The sequence below is a fragment of the Oryzias latipes genome, chromosome 10 (assembly GCF_053564925.1).
Source record: "Oryzias latipes strain Hd-rR chromosome 10, Olatipes_Hd-rR_3.1".
Taxonomy (NCBI): domain Eukaryota; kingdom Metazoa; phylum Chordata; class Actinopteri; order Beloniformes; family Adrianichthyidae; genus Oryzias; species Oryzias latipes.
The window spans coordinates 28,637,261-28,654,610 of NC_136246.1; the positions used below are offsets into that span (position 1 = coordinate 28,637,261).

General features: G+C 40.7%; 1 protein-coding gene and 2 non-coding genes across 3 annotated transcripts in view; all 3 read right to left on the reverse strand.

Annotated features, from left to right (window-relative positions):
• polr1a (RNA polymerase I subunit A) overlaps positions 1 to 17,350 on the reverse strand; it is a 22,755-nt gene continuing 5,405 nt past the window's right edge. The window contains exons 15-37 of the mRNA XM_011480453.4: positions 16,726 to 16,872; positions 16,106 to 16,297; positions 15,876 to 16,025; positions 14,407 to 14,590; positions 14,228 to 14,310; positions 11,312 to 11,470; positions 11,131 to 11,229; positions 10,883 to 11,035; positions 9,114 to 9,196; positions 8,425 to 8,590; positions 8,032 to 8,155; positions 7,525 to 7,622; positions 7,245 to 7,438; positions 6,392 to 6,559; positions 5,503 to 5,638; positions 5,274 to 5,428; positions 5,066 to 5,195; positions 3,906 to 4,013; positions 3,476 to 3,745; positions 1,835 to 2,035; positions 1,260 to 1,377; positions 1,019 to 1,183; positions 1 to 277 (exon numbers count right to left, since the gene is read on the reverse strand). Coding sequence (XP_011478755.1) covers positions 159 to 277; positions 1,019 to 1,183; positions 1,260 to 1,377; positions 1,835 to 2,035; positions 3,476 to 3,745; positions 3,906 to 4,013; positions 5,066 to 5,195; positions 5,274 to 5,428; positions 5,503 to 5,638; positions 6,392 to 6,559; positions 7,245 to 7,438; positions 7,525 to 7,622; positions 8,032 to 8,155; positions 8,425 to 8,590; positions 9,114 to 9,196; positions 10,883 to 11,035; positions 11,131 to 11,229; positions 11,312 to 11,470; positions 14,228 to 14,310; positions 14,407 to 14,590; positions 15,876 to 16,025; positions 16,106 to 16,297; positions 16,726 to 16,872 — 3,402 coding nt within the window. The 3' untranslated portion in view covers positions 1 to 158. The remainder of the gene's footprint in view (positions 278 to 1,018; positions 1,184 to 1,259; positions 1,378 to 1,834; positions 2,036 to 3,475; positions 3,746 to 3,905; positions 4,014 to 5,065; positions 5,196 to 5,273; positions 5,429 to 5,502; positions 5,639 to 6,391; positions 6,560 to 7,244; positions 7,439 to 7,524; positions 7,623 to 8,031; positions 8,156 to 8,424; positions 8,591 to 9,113; positions 9,197 to 10,882; positions 11,036 to 11,130; positions 11,230 to 11,311; positions 11,471 to 14,227; positions 14,311 to 14,406; positions 14,591 to 15,875; positions 16,026 to 16,105; positions 16,298 to 16,725; positions 16,873 to 17,350) is intronic.
• LOC111948084 (small nucleolar RNA SNORA5) lies at positions 8,243 to 8,378 on the reverse strand. Its single transcript, XR_002874068.1, has one exon. It is a non-coding gene; the product is annotated as a small nucleolar RNA SNORA5 (small nucleolar RNA).
• Positions 14,042 to 14,177, reverse strand: LOC111948090 (small nucleolar RNA SNORA5). The gene has a single exon (XR_002874074.1). It is a non-coding gene; the product is annotated as a small nucleolar RNA SNORA5 (small nucleolar RNA).

A 17,350-nucleotide genomic window follows, 5' to 3' on the forward strand; every position in this document is an offset into this window, starting at 1 on the left:
TAATCAAATATATTTTTTACTGTTTTACACATTAATCTATAAATACAGACAAAAACCCGATCAGCCTCTTATGTCAGAAGACCTTTAAAGGCGATCTTGAAGTCATTGTTTTATTCACAAGCAACATAAAAAGAAAATGATTTTCTATGATCTGACATCTAAGAATGACTCTTAATGTGCTGCAGGGGTTGCTTCAGTTCAAACAGTCCTGTTCCTCCTTTGACCACTTTTCCGACCACCAGGCAGGCGGAGGGTGACTCCAGCTGATCATGTGACCCTGAGGATCACAAACAGTCATTGTGAGAACCTCAAACCACCACCGTCTTTTAAAGACTCACTCCGATGAAACTTTTCTTTCTGGTGTTTGGAACATGTTGTTGTGATGATAGAGAACATTTGACAAGGAAATTAAGCTTACATTTGCATTTCTGAGTACTTCTATATTCAAATCGCAGTGAATCAGGAGCAGATGAAAACAGTGCAGTTTGAAAAAGATCGTATTTGTGACGCAAAAACTATAATGGGCGGGGCCACAAGCTCCCTGCTCTGCTCCATTACGATGCATGCATTTGCAGGCGACTACATCCATGAACGTCTTCCCTCTTCTGAGCCGCTATCTGGGTCTAAACTGTAGGGCTGGATAGCTCTGATGTTGTTCGCCATTTTTGTTGCACCGCTAATGTTACGTTGCTGGTGTGAGGAGCTGTAAGCTAGAGTGGAAACAGAGAGCTCTCAGCAACGTGGAAGGGGAAGTGGTGGCAGGGTTGTTCCTCACCAACGATCCCGCCCAAAACTCAGAATGCAAATTTCTAGTGAACTACTGCTGCTCTGCAGAAACTATGTTCCAAAAAACGTAGGCTCTTATTTTGGCTAAATGAGCATAATCATGATTAAAACACCACTGAGAACACTTTTGAAAAAAAAATGGGTCGTTCAACTTCGACAATATTTGTAACAGATAGACAAACTGACATGCCTCCATAGTAGCAGAGACACTAGAGTCCTTATGGTTTCTCACCCAGCATGGTGGCCTGCTTGAGGAACTTGTAGCTGGTCTCAAACGTCATCTGCTGCAGAGGAGACGAGTTGGATCTGATGGCATGGCGATTCAGAGGCTTATAAACACCTTCGAAACACATGTAGTCTGCCACCAGAGACAAATGTCGGGGATCCACCTCAATACCTGGATGCAGAAACACACCACGTCACACTCTGGCCCCCATTTGAAAGCCCCTTTGTGTTTTTGCGCACGCATGTACCATAAACTGCAAAGACATCTTTGATCTCCTTCTCAATGACCTTCAGGGCCACTTCGATCCCGTACGTGTTGGCCATGGCGTGGACTTCATTGGAGTACAGTCTGTTGAGATCCAAGATCTGGAAAAACAAGCACCAAAGTTTGGTTGATTGAACAATGAAAGTAATCCCACTTTTTCTTCAACTGCTTTTGAGACTTAAAGTCTCATCTGAAATCATTTAAATTTACTACCACAAAGCAGCAAATTGGTCTGAATGCTGACATTTTGTTAATAATTGTGGCTGAAAAGGGCCATCGTATCTTTTATTTGAAGAAGATGGAAAAAAGGTACACAAGAATTTAATTTTAAAATATTCTAATTTTTCATTAGAATATGACATTTATAGAGATTCTAAAAAAGGATTTGCTGGTAGTCCTTTTCCAAAAGGGAACTTTAGAGAACACAGAACCAAGAAGAACTGTGACGGAAGTCTTCAAAATAGCACCGCTGTTTTGACTAAAGACCATGTCACGTGCGCGCATGATTCTGGAAACGTCCAAGCGCCGAAGGGGAACGGTGCAGCGCCGCATACGCACCTCGCCGTACTTGAACATTTCGTGCATGTTGATGCCCTCTGTGTTGAGGACCGTTTCCTTCTCCCCAGATTTGGACGTGGTTTCGCTCAGCAGGCAGCGTGTCAGGCCCCTGGTTTCCATGACGACAGCGTTCTGGGCCACAGTCGACACGATGGCAGTCAGGTCAAAGTGGACCTTGTTCACCGGAAACGCCAGATCAACCTGTGAAAAAAAAAAAAAGGGTGGTGGGGTTAATGCAAAAGCTGCTAAGACACTGAAACATGTGGGAGGATGGGGGGAAGGGGGGGGTGGGGGTATGCAGTTTAAACCCCCCCCCCCCCCACGCCTATTTGCAGTGCTGTGTTACAACAAAGACAAAAACTTATCCCACTTATCTAATCTAATAAATAACATCATTTAAAATGTATTAATACAGATAAAAATAAGCAACAAATAAAGCAGTTTGCTGCCGCCAATACCGCAGAACAGATACAAAGTAAATATACCTGGTTAGTGGTTTAGTAGATCTTTAGACAGGAAAATGCCACAGGAGCAGGATGTTAGTGCATGATAATACCGCCAAAACTACAACTTTCATCAGAGTGTGTGTTTGAAGTAACCACAATGTAAAAAAGCTTCACAGCTTGATGAAGAATTCATTGCAAATTTATAAATTTGGCTCATGCTTCCCTGTGTTTTGTATTTGTCTGGAAACCCTTAAAACTTTTTAAAAGCTTTATTTCTGGAAAACGTCGTCAACTGTAGTGAAAAAAAGAGAACGTGTTTTTAGAAGGGATGTTTAAAAAGGAAACCAGACTTTTACAGCAGCTTTTTTTGCAGAATGAACTCTTAACATTAAATGGTAAATGGTGTATGCTTATAAAGTGTATAAACTCACAGTCCCAATTACCCATGCGCACACACATTCACACACTGGCGGCGACATATAACCATTAGCAGCAATGTGGCTTTCCGTGTTTAGCCCTTCGACACGTGTGGGGAGGGGCAGGAACCAAATCTACCTCTGCACCACAGCCTTCATGGACAAAATGAATTAAAGGGTTTATATCATTAAAAAAAACTTTTTAGAACTTTTAAGTGTATTATAATGTGAATTCCTCATAAAAACAAAACAACACCAACGCTGTGTGTCGATCTGTTCATGCATTTCTGAGTATTCCTCTAAAAACCTGTGCTCAGTCAGCCCCTCCCAACCCACAAAAACCTGCGGGTTCTCACATTGTGGCACCCCAAAGTTAAAACACGCACACACACACCCACACACACACACTTTCCGTCTGTGTGCACAACATGCACAAAAATGTATTTAGAAACGGAGGCTTTCAGCGGTACTTCTGTCTCTTTTTGTCTTTTTCAATCTTCAAACTGGGTCACAGTCTTCAAAAGTAGTCAAAATAAAACTAAGAATAAAATTAGATGAACTTTTTCTTATTGTCTCCATACAAATAGGAAAAAATATATCATAAAGTCGGTCAATGCGACATGTCTTCCTCGCCAAAGTTCAGAGATTTGAACTGTGGAAACATTGCGTCCTGCCGTTGAAAACGCACACATAGGACATGTGACTGAGTCGGTACATTGACTTAACGATGAAACCGGACGCGCGAATCGCATTCAACGTGAACGTAGCTTCAGACTCACCTCACACCAGAGCTCATCCTGCTGGTCGAAGCGATAGCCTTCTATCGCTGAGTTCAAATCCAGAACTGAGTTGACTCTCATCTGGAGCTCCGACTCTTTCGTCACTTTTTTCTTTTGCTTCTTCCTGGCCTCCAATCTCATTCCAGAAGACTCCGGGTGAGATTCCTCTGTGGAATGTGCTTCTGCGTTCTCCTCCACCTCTGCCTCTCCCTCGTCATCGTTTTCTTCTGCTTCATTATCCCCTTGTTCATCCTCACTTTCATAGTCCACCTGGTAATGAAAGAGACATTTAGACACCTTCCAAAATATGGGAACGACATCGACTTTATAGGCATATAAGCGAGTTCAGGGTTGGATCAAAGCGTCTCAACTGGAACATGAACACAGGAGGAAGAGAAAAGCACCAAAAAACGCGTTCTCTCGTTCCTACCTCTTCCTCTTGTTTGCCTTTTCTCTTGGCATCCGACGCATCCGCATCTCCTTCATTCTCTTGGTCATCAACAATCTTCTCGTCTTCTTCTGCTTCTCCGTCATCCAACTAAACGTTATTTTTCCATCAACAAAAAAGCAGTTTAGGTTCAACACCAGCAAGCACCTGAAAAACGATTCAAACTAAAATGGTTTGAACTTTTTGTTCTGATTTAAAATATACTTTTTTTTTAAAGATTGTTTACTTTGTCTAAGTGAATTTTTAGATGCGGAGCTTCAGTTTTTTCATGCAGTGAAGTTTTCTGAATGAAGTTAAAGAAACATTTAAATCAACACACGTTTTAATACATATTCTACTTCATTTAACAAAGCATATTGCATCGTTTTTCAGGTTTCAGGTTACAATTTTTTTAACATTGTAGTTTATGTAACCCTTGAGCTATCCTAGGCACTTTAACATTGGGAGTTGGGTCATCTAGACCCACTAGACAGTGCTCTGAACCTTTTTTGTTCAATGATTTGTGATCTTCACTGGTGTCCATGGATTACATGAAATCTTTCCACCTTTATCCACCTTTGTCATGGTAGGAATAACACGTCAATGTAAGGGTGGGGTCATCTAAGATAGCACAAGGGTTAATTTTTGCAGTTCAAGTTTTGCATGCCTATTTATTTCCAGCATATTGTGTTCTTCGTCCTGATTGGCTATAGAGCCTTTTCAGTCAGTGTCTCCTACATAAATCTTGGATTGCGAGTAGATCTTCGGTTTCCTCATTTATTATCCTTTTATAGAACGTGACCTCCGTGATGAACGGAGAAAGAAAATGTGATTAAGTAGAAGATTTAAAAGAAAAGATCAACAGGTTAAAAGGAAGACACATTTTTTCTTCCTTTTATTACTTTATTGGTGTCAAAAATCGCGGTAATTTGCGATCTATAAAGGCTGCTATGGACTCAATTCGCCAGTAGATGTCACTACTCTTGACGTTATTCTACAATTAAACCAAATTTTTACAAGGATGAAGATTTTCTGAGACTTTTCCATGAAATTGTTCCTACACAAAGCATTTAAAATAAAATTCAATACATTTCAAATGTTGTTTTTATTCATCGCTTCAAAATTAAGTCTAAATCATATAAGAAGCAGGGAAAAAAACAGACCTTTGAGGTTCCAGCTGCTCCATCTCCATCAGTGTCTTTATCCCTGGAGGTGGCTTTTCTTGTTTCCACGGCAATGGAGGACAGCCTGGCGGTTCGCTTCTTGACGGCATCAAGGAGGAGGTGGAAAAATCTGGGAGGACGGGTGGAAAAATGTAAATCCAAATGGGAATTGCAGGTCAGGAAACTAAAAAAAAATCCAGAAAGCCACCTGGTTTCCATATAGTGAAGGATCTGGCTGGGGGTCAACAGTTTATCCTCGTTGTAGCGGTCAGGAGGCAGGAGATGGAAGGTCACTTTGAACGCTCGAAACTTTTGAAAATGTTTAACTTGCAGAGTCTCAACTACATCCACCTTCTGCAAGACCTACACACGCAAACACACACACAACTGTGTTTAAGAGTTGACGACAAAAAAAAACTTGAAGAGGTCTTCCTCACCTCAGACAGGCAGACGCGCGCCAGCTTCCTGCGCAGCATTTTGGCCTTCTTCAGGGCTTTCTTGGTGTGCTGGACTGGTATGCTCATCATGGGGGTTTTAATGTTGGAACTGGCAACCATCAGGATCTCTCTCAGTCTGTCAGGAATGAACATGCATCAGACGAACGGAGCCTTGAACCCTCATTCCCACACACTGGCCGGTAAAGATGATGAAATTGTGGATAAGTTTTCTTTTATTTAGGGGATAAAAGTGTTTTGTCTGCACTTCTATCTGAAGATGAAGCTGCAGGTCTCAATATCTGATAACATTCTGCAGCCCCTCGGGGAATGTAAACACAGCCTGGTTGAGCCAGTAGATCTTTCATTTCATCCTTGGGTAATAATGGAAACTGGGACAGTAATCTGAGCTCCCTGCCTTTTCAGAGAAATCTGCCAAACTTCTGCCTGTCAAATAAAAAATTCATCTCCTCCCTCTACAGTTACAGTGCTCTCTTTTAAGCTAGAGCGAGCATAAAAACAAATGAATATTGATCTTCTTTTGGAACAGAAGTTCAGTTCAGTGAACTTTTCTGTCAGAGAAGCAGGAATGTGAAAGAACTGAACAATAAGCTTTTAAGATATTAATCTCACTAAGAATCTACTTTAAAGGCAAATTTACAAGCTGAAAAACACAGTTTGGAAGTAAAATACAAACAAACAAAAGAACTATTGGACAGAATCTAATATGTTTATGGTATATTTTAATTGCACATTTATTAAAACTATGCTTTTAGTATCTGTTAATCCAAATAGTGTAAAACTATTTGATCAAGTTTGACCGACTGTATATGTCATTCACATTTTGTGCCCAGAAGGTTTTGGGTGAAAGTTGCTGCTGGGGCGGCGTTACCGGGGAATCCCCAAGGTGACGTTCATCTCTCCTCTGCCAGCAAAGTGGAAGGTGTTGAGGGTCATCTGTGTGGAGGGTTCGCCTATGGACTGAGCTGCCAGCAGCCCCACAGCTTCCCCTGGATCGCACAGCGATCGCTGCCACTTATAATGCAGCAGCTGCCTGAGACTGACAGAGGAGAGGGCACACAGTCAAACAAACGCCACTGTCAAAACTTTCACGCTCGGATTACTTCTCCACGGCACCAGAAAGAAGTGTTGTGTTCTGCTCTGGTGCATCTCAGCAGCTGCATGTTGTTTTTTTTGTGTACGTCATTCACAGCAGAAGTTGCTTCAGCATGACAGCATCCCCCCAAAAAACAAGAACTACAGTCCAAAAACAACTTTGACTTTTCTACATGCCAAATGAAAAGGGAACATAAACAGCAGCTTTTAAATCCAACATTGGAGTTCTTGCCTGTACTACTTCTCTGCAAAGAATCTTGTTTCATGTGATCCATACATAGAGAGAGCAGAATAGTACAAAAAATCCCACAACACAGCCTCTTTAAGGATATGGCACTCAACGTTTCCTCGGTATATTATGGTGAGCCTTACGCAGCCTTTTGCAGATTGTTGTCAGTGCAATTTTTCTAACTTTTTTTTGGTTCTGCATCCTGACTGTTGACCTTGACAACCAATCTGAGTTTGGTTTGATGAATTTGCATGTCTAAGAAGTGTTAAGTGTGGGGTTTTACAGCCTTTAATCCTCTGTAATCCTACTTGACAGTTTTCACCTACTGCCGGTTGTTAATGGAACGTAACTCAGACGATAAACTGTAATGGCTTTAGCTGATGTTCGAAGGAAAAACAACCTGTTGGTGTCCACAGATTGTGCGCTGCTCCTGTCCTGCAGGTATTTCTCTGTGATGCTGTGAAAGCTTTCAGACACCGATCCCAAGCACACATCGGGCCTGAACAGGTTCAGGGAGGGCTCCGGGCAACGGGAGGCCTTTTTCAAGTATTTTGCTCTGCCTGCTTCATCCAGAGAATGCCACTGCCCTACAAGCTGAATAAAGGGAGGAGATTTAATGTCAGCTTGGATCAGATGAGGCGATCTCTGGGGTAATAAGACTTTCTTTTGTGAATCATTACCTGCAGAACAGCAGGACTTCTGGTGGAAACAAGATCTGCTCCTGCTGTGGAATCCTTTAGCTTTGCCAACTTTTTCTTGGAAAACAGCAGGAACGCTCCTGACACAAACAAAAACACAAAAACAACAACTTTAATTAAAAAAAACAAAAACAAAGAAGAAGAACAAAATTGGTTTGCATCCGACACACGGAGAGGAAACAATATCACAACACCGAAATTCACACGCAGACACGCAAGACGACGTAAATCCCAAAATGGAAAATTGTGGGGGATTCTTTGTTCATTGTTTATTCTAAATTTTGATCCCAATGTTACAATAATCTCTAAAACATTCCCTAAATCAAATGCTATTTATTTGTGACTAAATTAATTCAGCTTCACTTTGTTTGTTCTACTTTTGAACTACAAGATTTTTTTAATTTTTAACAAATCAGTGAAACTGATGCCCACAGAACGCGATGACCACAGTAAACCTGAAAAACAGATAATTGGCTAAAGTTTGCATACCTCTGCGAGGACTCGGCATCTCTCTCTTCGCTTTCCAGCGCCGGATGGCGGCAAAGTGTTGATTGGCCGTCTGAAGGTCAAGCCGCGCCAGAACGCTGTCCAAACTCTGGGTCCTCCTGATGACCTGACGGATGGACGCGTTTCGTTAAAAGAGGCACAAAAAAACGTATCTGAACCTTTCCTCACTCACTAAGCAACACAAGGATTTTATGTTTGTACGTAGCGCAATTTATGCCCAGGGGCCACTAACCGGCTCCGTGGGGCCCATGAGCTACACAGTGGCTGTGGCAGCCCTTTGGGCCAGTGACACCCACACAGGAGGATGCACTGAATTTGACGAGGCTGCAGTGAAACGCCGGTTGGTCAGGAGCTCGACGCCAACTTTTACAATACCTCAAAGTTGTCCTCTATGAAGGGAAACTGTTTCGGCTGCAGAAAGGGAGTTTTGGGAATGTCCAGGCCATCTTCACCGTACAGGAACTGAACCACAGACCCATCGCTGTCCCGCACAGTCAGATCGTACTGCACCACCAGACCCTCCAGATGCTTTATGATACATCTGCAAACAAAACGTGACGGATTGGAGAAGAAAATATAGTGCTATCCACCCTGCCTTGACTTAGAGGTGCTCCTTCGATGGCGACTGGCTGGAATGCCACTGTGGCGCTCTCGCCTCACATCAAGAAGGTCCTTGTTCAAATCCCTCTCTGTGTGGAGTTTGCATGGTCTCCCGTGGGGTTTTTCAGACACTCCAGTTTCCTCCCACAGTCCAAAAAACAAGGTTTATAGGTTAATTGGGGATTCTAAAATAGTTCCTCAGGTGCGGCAGACTGGCAACCTGCCCAGATTGTGCCCCGACTTTACCCAACAGTAGCTGGGTAAAGCAACCCCGAAAGGGGAAGTCATTAAAAGCACAGACCACAGCCAGTAATTGGCAGGTTGATTGTTGGAACCAGCACGAATTTGAGAATTAAAGGCTTTTTATCTGCACCTCTTTAAGGATTTAATTCTTCTATTTCTGCTTAACTCAAACTTTTCTGCACTATGCATATTACAAAAAAACAAAAAAGGTGTCGTGTTACCTTTGCAAATATCCAGACCTCGAGGTTTTGACAGCCGTGTCAACGAGGCCTTCTCTGCCCGCCATGCAGTGGAAGAAAAACTCCTGATGACAAAGAGACAAAGAAAAAGGAAAAAACAAAAGAAAAACATAAATTCCAAAAATTCTTTGTTTTCTTTTTCTGACAGGTAAATGTAAGCCACTCACAATACTATTGGATAACTTTAACCAAGTCCATTGTCAAGCACTTTAAAGTAAAATCTAAAAAGGTTTCAAACCCGTGTAAACCCTGAGATGCCTCCAATAGTGCCTGGAACTGCACACAGTTAGCTTATTTTAGTTATGTCTTTGAATTAACCTTTATTTTACCAGAAAGATCAATTGAGAACTAATTTTTATTTACAACGATGATCTACAATGAAAGAATGTTTTGTTTTCCAGGAAAAATGAATGCACATCACCTCTGACAACATTTAAATACCAGAAAAATGTGGAGATAAATGTAGAAATAAATAAACATTTTCCTGCTGATTAGCCCTAAATATTCCTATCAATGTACAAAACTGCCTCTAATTTAATTAGTATTTCAGATATATTCAAAACAACAAACCCTATTTTTTTAATAGTGATATAAACAACATTAAGGTGGAATGATTTGGAATTTTCATGTAAATTAACAAGAAAAACCCACCAAGAATGAATAAAAAGGGAAATAGATTATTGGGTTTGATGCTTTAAAATTAAAACAGAAAACTTATTGGAAAAACAATTTTACACCCAGCTGAGACATACAATAAAAAACTTTTATTTTGTAATTTACAAAATAAAAGTATTCACTTTATTTGTTAATTTACTAGAGTGGTTTTTTCCTACTTGGAATATACTTCAATATAAATTAATATGACAACGATATTTGGGTTTTAGGTATTTTAGGTGAAGTATTTGGCCATTTATGAACCAGATTTAGAAAAAAAAAAGTGTTCTTTTATTTTTTACTTCATTTATAGTTGCTGTCAGTCAGATGGACTTCAACTGTGCTTAGTCACTCATTTTAGCATTTACGCTTTGCAAAAAGTGAAAAACTCACTCAAATCCAACTGAGCAACTTTGGAGTTTAAAGTCCCCATGACAATTAAAAACAAGAACAAAAAAACATTCCCAGTGGTGTTTTATTTATAAATTTGATGCTTAACCCAAATCCCACAACCTAAATGTCTTAAAAAGCCATCTCTCATGTCACTCTGTCAATCAACTGTAGATGGGCGTGGCCGTTGGTGCTGACATAAGTAGAACGTGGAAATAAATCTGTTTAACAAGTTGCTATTCCGTTTTTCATGGTAACTTTTTAACTTTTTGTGTACTTTTTAATGGTCTGATAACTCGTGCTGAGAATTGGTCCATAAACCTAAGTCATAAAACGCAAGGTCACCTTCTGTGACCTATGAAAATGTTATTTATACAGCAATGTGCTCAGGAATTCAGACAAGACGACAGTTTGACTGACAGCGATTTAAAAGGAGAAATATGTAGAAATGCTAAAAGAAAATGATTTTTATTACATTTGTTCTCTTTCACAAGAAAAAGCCACACGAACATGTCCAACACACACAACACAAACTTCTACACAAACTTCAACAAAAGCCTCAAAGGTTTAAATATTCATGGTTCAAACTGAGCCTCACGCTTGTTTTGGATAACAAAAGCATGACGGACAGACTGGCTTTTGCTATAAAACCCTCAATTGCTCAGTTTGTGACTCAAAAATGACAGAACTTTCAGGCATTCCTGTACCTGAGGCTTGATGCCTGTGAGAAATCTTCCGGAAACGAACCCCCCGGCGCCGGGCGAGGGGTCGTACGGCTGGAAGCACGGTAGAAACTTCCCTGAGGGCATCAGAGGAGGTCTGCGGCCTTCCAACTCAATCTGACCGAGCAGACAGGAGATCTGAGGACGAAAAGAAAGGCTGTATTATATTTTACTTGTATTTTTGTATACAAACACCCCTTCCAGCTGTGTTTGTAAAGGAGGGTGGGAGTAACCTGCATGGTGTTGACTGTAGAACCCTTGGCTCCAGACTGGACCATCAGCTGCAGGTTGTTGTCCGGGAAGGAGGTGTGGAGTCCCACCGGCATGCACACCTTCAAATAAGAAGCAGGAGAATCAGCCGACTGCCGGCAAAAGTCGTGTTTATGCAGCTCGGCGTCAGCAGGTAGAATCTACCTTGTTGATGTCGTTGTTCACTTGGTTTGCGACTTCCTTGAATTTGTGGTCGGCCGTGCTGAAGTCCCTCTGGTCGGGGTTGAGGTGGGCGTCCTGCCATCGGCTGCGGGCGTCCGCTGGATCCACGCCGGGCGGCAGGTTGAACGCCGCCTGTAGGGCCTGAGTGATGCGGAGAATGGCAGTTCCGTCACTTGAACACAGCGTAGATGTGAGTTTGAATGAATGAATCTTTATTTCTAGAGCACTTTACAACGTGCTTCGCAATTAGAAAAGATGAAAAAGAACATCTGAAAAAACGTTCATACATGAAAGGCAGACAAAACAAATGTAATACAAAAAGAAAATTAGAGACCACCAACAACTGAGTCTTAAAAGTGTGTTTAAATTATTATTCTCACTAATTATTAATATTAATATTTCTTAAAAAACAGTTAATGGAAAAATATCTGTTTATAAATATGAAGATCAACGGCTTAAAGACATATTCCAATGACAATGGTGTTTTTAATATGTTCTTGTGACATTTTATGACGATGGAGGACATGTATAAAGACATATATATACTGAGGCAAAAATTGCCATTCTGCCTATTTTTCTTTATCTAAATTGTCGGAATAAGGAGCAGATAAAAAAAAAATGCTGCTTGTAAAAAAACGAAAAGAAGAAAAAAGGAACCTTTGCTCCCTGTTCAGCTCCATTCTGAGACACAGAATGCAGACTAATAGATGTGCAAGTGGATGCAGATCTATATTCATCGTTCGTCTCATCTGAACTGGCATCCGGCTCAGAACTGTACAGCAGAAAAGCTCCAACAAAAGTTTTTGTTGCACCGCTGATGTCAAAGAATGCTCAGTAATATTTGCCACATTTTGTGGAATTTGTATTTTGCCAACATCTTACCTCTTCCTGTCCTCACCTTGATTCATGTACTTATTCAGACAACTGAATAAGTTGTTGTTTGTCTGTTTAATTTCAATGTATCTCATTTATTTGGTTAAATTTAATATGAAAATTCTAGGATTTTAGCGAATGTGTACAAATAACTAAATATCAATAAATGTTACGTTGGAGGTGTGAGGGGCTGTCAGCTAACGGACGTCTATGCAAACAGGTCTCAGTTATGGGTGACGGGAAGGGGGGCTCCGCTCCAACGGCCCCGCTCACAACTCAGAGGTGAATTTCTAATGAAATCCTGCTGCTCTGCAGAAACTGTGTCCTAGAAAACTACAAGTTTTTTCAATTTTGGCTGACGTTCAAGAAGAAGAACAATCTTTGTCTGGGAAAGACCCCCTTAATGCAGCAGAACTCCCTCAGAAAACTGTCTTAAGGCCGTGTCATACAGCCACTACGTACATTTTGTGCATGTTGCATGGATTATAAGCGGCCATAGGTGAATATACGTGGAAACGGTGAGAAAATGTGTTGTCTTTACCTGAAATTTTCACAGATCGCAGATAAACCACGCAAAGAACGCGTAAATCCACATGAACCATACGTGATTATTGCACGGTTTATAAATAAAACATTAGTGAATTTGTCAGTTATGTCATTTTAACTGGATGTTATACATCGCTGCGTGAAAAGCCTGTTAGACATACAGACAGGACCATAAATATTTGGACAGAGACACATTCTTTCTAATTGTGTTTCTGTACATTACCAAAGTGAATATTAAATAAAACAACTCAGATGCCATTGAAGAGCAGACTTTCAGCTTTCATTCCATGGGTTGAACAAAAAGATTGCATAAAAATGTGAAAGAATGTGTCTCTGTCCAAATATTTATGGTTTTGACTTTGCGTGAAACGGTCTTGAAAAGACACAAATCTGCGTATGCATCACATTAAAAAAAATAAAAAATAATAAATCACAACCAATTGTGTAAGATTTACGTAATAATTGTGACTAAACTGCGTAATTCTGACCAAAAACTTTGAAAACCTCCAAACCGAATTCCCATAAAGACCCGTCAGCGGACATCTTTCTGAATGGTTGTTTCTATTTCCCTTCAGGCTCCTCGTCAACAACCGTTTGGCATATTGGGTCGATCAAACACCTGAATTTAATCCTTAAAAAACCCCACAGACTTTGTGCAGAAACTGATGCTGAAATAGAGAACCACCATGTGCTGACTTGATTTATGTTTTCTTTTGCTACCTTTGCATTTTAGTAATAATAAAATAAACAATCATTACAGCATTTTTCCACACCTGCCACAGGTAATACAACAACAAAGTCTTTAACCTTCTAACGACCTGACAGGGCTTTTGCATCACTCTGCCAAAAGTCAGGAAAACTGCAAGCAAATCAGATGTGGTTGAGCCGACTTGATCGATAGCAGGTCATGAAAGGCGGTTGAAGGCTTCAGTGTTTTGCATTTTAACAAACACTGATTTATGAGGTCTTGGTTGATCAGGTTAGGACTTCTTTCCATCTTTTACACAAATATATTGAACGCATTTGAGAAATTATAAAAAATCTAGGGGGAAATGTCACATTTTTCCAACGGCGGTTCTGAAAAAGCTATTTCCGTCCATTCGCGTCTTTGTTGGCACATCTTTTCCTAACATTTGTTCCTCGTTTCCTGCAGTTATTCTCACTAATCATTCCAGGAAATAGATAGCAGTAACCTTTTCTTCCACTGTTGTGTCTAAAATGATCTTTTAGACCTACAGAACCTTTTTGAATCCCCTTTAACTGCAATGATGTTAGCATTCAGGAACAACATTCAAGTGTTTGTAGCACTATTTATCCCCAGCTGCTGCGTGGAGGCACGCTGGGGCCCATAAGCTACATCTTCACTGTAGCAGCCCTTTTGGCCAGTGACATCCATGAAGGAGGAGGCACTGAATTTGACAAAGCTGCCATTTCCATCACCTGAACTTCTGGTCGGGGTTCATTCGTGCTTTGACTCACCTGGGAGCCAACGTTTCGGGAACTTTCTATGATTTTTCTCCTCCTCTTGTTGGCGCCCGGCTTCACCAGGATGTCCTCCACACCTAACGGGGAAAACGAAACAGCCAAGTTTGAAATGGGACTCCAGAAGACGGCGGAGGGAAAAGTGAGGTTTTTTTTTAAATATCTGGATGTTGCACCTAGAGTGAAGCCTCTGTACAGCTGCAGGTAGGCGGTGAAGAGTCGAGCCAGACAGCCCAGCAGTTTGCCGCTGGTCTCCCCGCCGTACAGCTCGTAGCAGCAGTGGACCAAACCGTAAGCGGAGGAGCCGTAGTGAGCTTTGTCCAGAACCCCGACTAACAGCTCCCCCTGTCGGATCACCACCTGCAAGACAAAAGAACGGCGGTCAATTCTCGGGTTTTCCTTTTTCTAGAACGTTCAACACATTTTTAATATTGACTCATAAAATCAGTGCCTACGGAGAATGGGAGCATCTCTGGCTTTTTACGGTAGTTGATCTTAGAGCAATTTTAGGTCCTTTTATCTCATATTTGTTCTAAAAGTAACCACAGTTTCTTTAATTATTGACTCACGCAGATGAAAAATGTGTTTTGGGGTTTTTTTAACATGTGGGGTTTGTCTGATGATGTTTATTTCTATAGCTCAATATGACAACACAGTTGTCTCAACGGGCTTCACTAATTGTACAAAACATAAAATCTGTTGTAAAACACAATAGGTAATCGCTAAACTAAACTAACTAAACTACAGAGACTAACTGTGTAATAAAAACAGACTAAGCTGCCCTTAGACCCTCCTTCTCGGTAAGGAAAAACTCATAGAAAAACAGATTCCAGGAAAAAAAGGAATAACCTCAGAGTTGTCCACATGAAGGAGGGATTCTCCCCAGGACCGACAAACGATGTACCAGAACTCTTGGAGAAGAATGAGCTTATCCAACTCTACAACTACATGTTTAAATATGATGGAGGTCATGTGTTCAAAGAAATAAATAATTCTGACTTTCTAACTATGTCTCTTTAGTCTTTATTGTGAATCAGGAGCAGAAGAAAAAATGTCATTTGAAAAAGAGTGTAGGAAATACGCTCAAGCTGCCTGCTCTGAGATCTCAGCAACGGGGAGGGGAAGAGGGGACGGGGTTGCTCTGCGCCAACACTCCCACCAACAACTTTTTTGGGCTAAAAACGTTATAATAATTAAGAGACAGGTGAGAAGACTTTTGCAATAGATCAAAAAAAGATGATTGATTAATAATCCAACATTTAAATTGTTAAAAACTTGAAGGCAGATCCTAAAAATGCTGATTTCAGACAAAAACCAGGTGCAGCCCATTTTTAACTTCACCTTTTTTTTTTATGAGAGAAGCCAAAAATAAACAAGTTATTAATAAATTTCTTATAATGATGCCTATTTCAAACTCTAGTGTACAAATAAAGTTTAAATCAGCTGTATTAATTGATGTAAATAAACTTGACGCTCAAAACATTTTTGTGATGAAGAAAATTTAAAAAAGGTTGAACAGAATTGAAGAATTTTTGTTTCTGTTTCTCTATAGTTTCTCACAGATTACAGATATTTATCCTTACATTATGACCTCTAATTGCCGTTTGCCCACATTGCAGTGGAGATGCATTTCAAGCGCCCTTACCTGAGAGTCGCACATGCTTTCCGGTTGGTATCCAGGGGCAGCGCGCGGCGGGAGCTTGATCCACGCCTTACTGGGGATTTTTGACCTGCCAATCAAGTTCAGAGGCACCGCCTTCTCAGGAATTACATTCAACAGGAGAGTGGACACGACCTGAAAAACATACATTCTCCTAAACATTTTTCGAGCATCGGATGTACGTTTTGCTTAAGACTGAAAAAAGTTCTGCGTACCTGTTTCCCTGTCCACAGGTGCTGCGGTTTGAGTACGGCTGGAGGCAGCAGCTTCACTCTGCCTCGTTTGTCAGTCAGACCTCTGAACACCAACTCTGTGTACTGGTCTCTGGTGAAAAAACAGCCTCGGATCGTCATCCTGGTCCCCGAAACCATGTGGTCCTGGATCAAACCCGCTAGAGGTTTCCCGTCCTGAAGAAAGAAAACGCATTTTCTTCTGACACTTGTACGTCTCTATGGGTGGATTTAACAAAACCCAAGTCACTCTCAAATAAAGCTTTTTAGTCTCACTCCGATCATCTTTAAATCTATTTTCAAAAGGTTCCCACGGGTCTTTTGATTGTGCTGTTTTTAGCCAAAATAAAGCAGAAAGGGAGGTCCCGCCCACAACTCAGAGGCAAATTTCTAATGAACTGCTGCCACTCTGCAGAAACAATGTCCTAGAAAATAACAAAAACAGCACAGTCATAATTGAAAGACCACTGGTGAGGTTTTAAATCAGATAAAAAGATGATTGGAGCGAGGCTTTAATACTAATAATTCTTTGTAAAAACAAACAGTCAACTCCGACTCCTCCAAAGGATGAAGAGCAGAATAGGGATTCATTTTGAGCGACACACCTTAGGAACGAGGTACTGCTGGTTGGTGCTGACTAATGTGTAGGCCTCTGCTCTGCCCAGCTCACTCTGAGGGAAGTGTGCGTTCATTTCATCTCCGTCAAAATCTGCGTTGTACGCCTTGCAGTTTGCGTAATGGAGCCTCAGAACCTGTGACGGGAAATGCTTTGGTCAATCATTCTGGAAGGGAATTTGCAGATTCTATGGTGAAGCAAAAGAATCATGTTAAAAAAAAAAATCCAGATTTTCCTTTAAAAAATGTTTTAGTTATTTTTTAAACATTTACTTTTTTAAAAACCTGATTTTAACTACTTTTATGTAGATTTCTGTTGAGTGCATATTTTATTTTTAGAGGTCTATTATTAACTGAACAGAAAAATGTCAAGAAAACTTTACAAAAGGTATTAAAAAATAAAAATCTAGGTTAAAAAAATGTGGCTGCAAATGTCAAACCTGAATGTTTTTTTTGTTATTAAATGAAAACTGTCTTTTTCTTCAAAAAAATAAATCAGAAGTAGTAACAATCTAGAACAGTGATCCCCAACATGTTTTGATTTATAATCTATTTTTTTTTTTTAAAGCGACTGGATTCTTCCCACCACACCCGACTAACACGGCGCTAACGTGT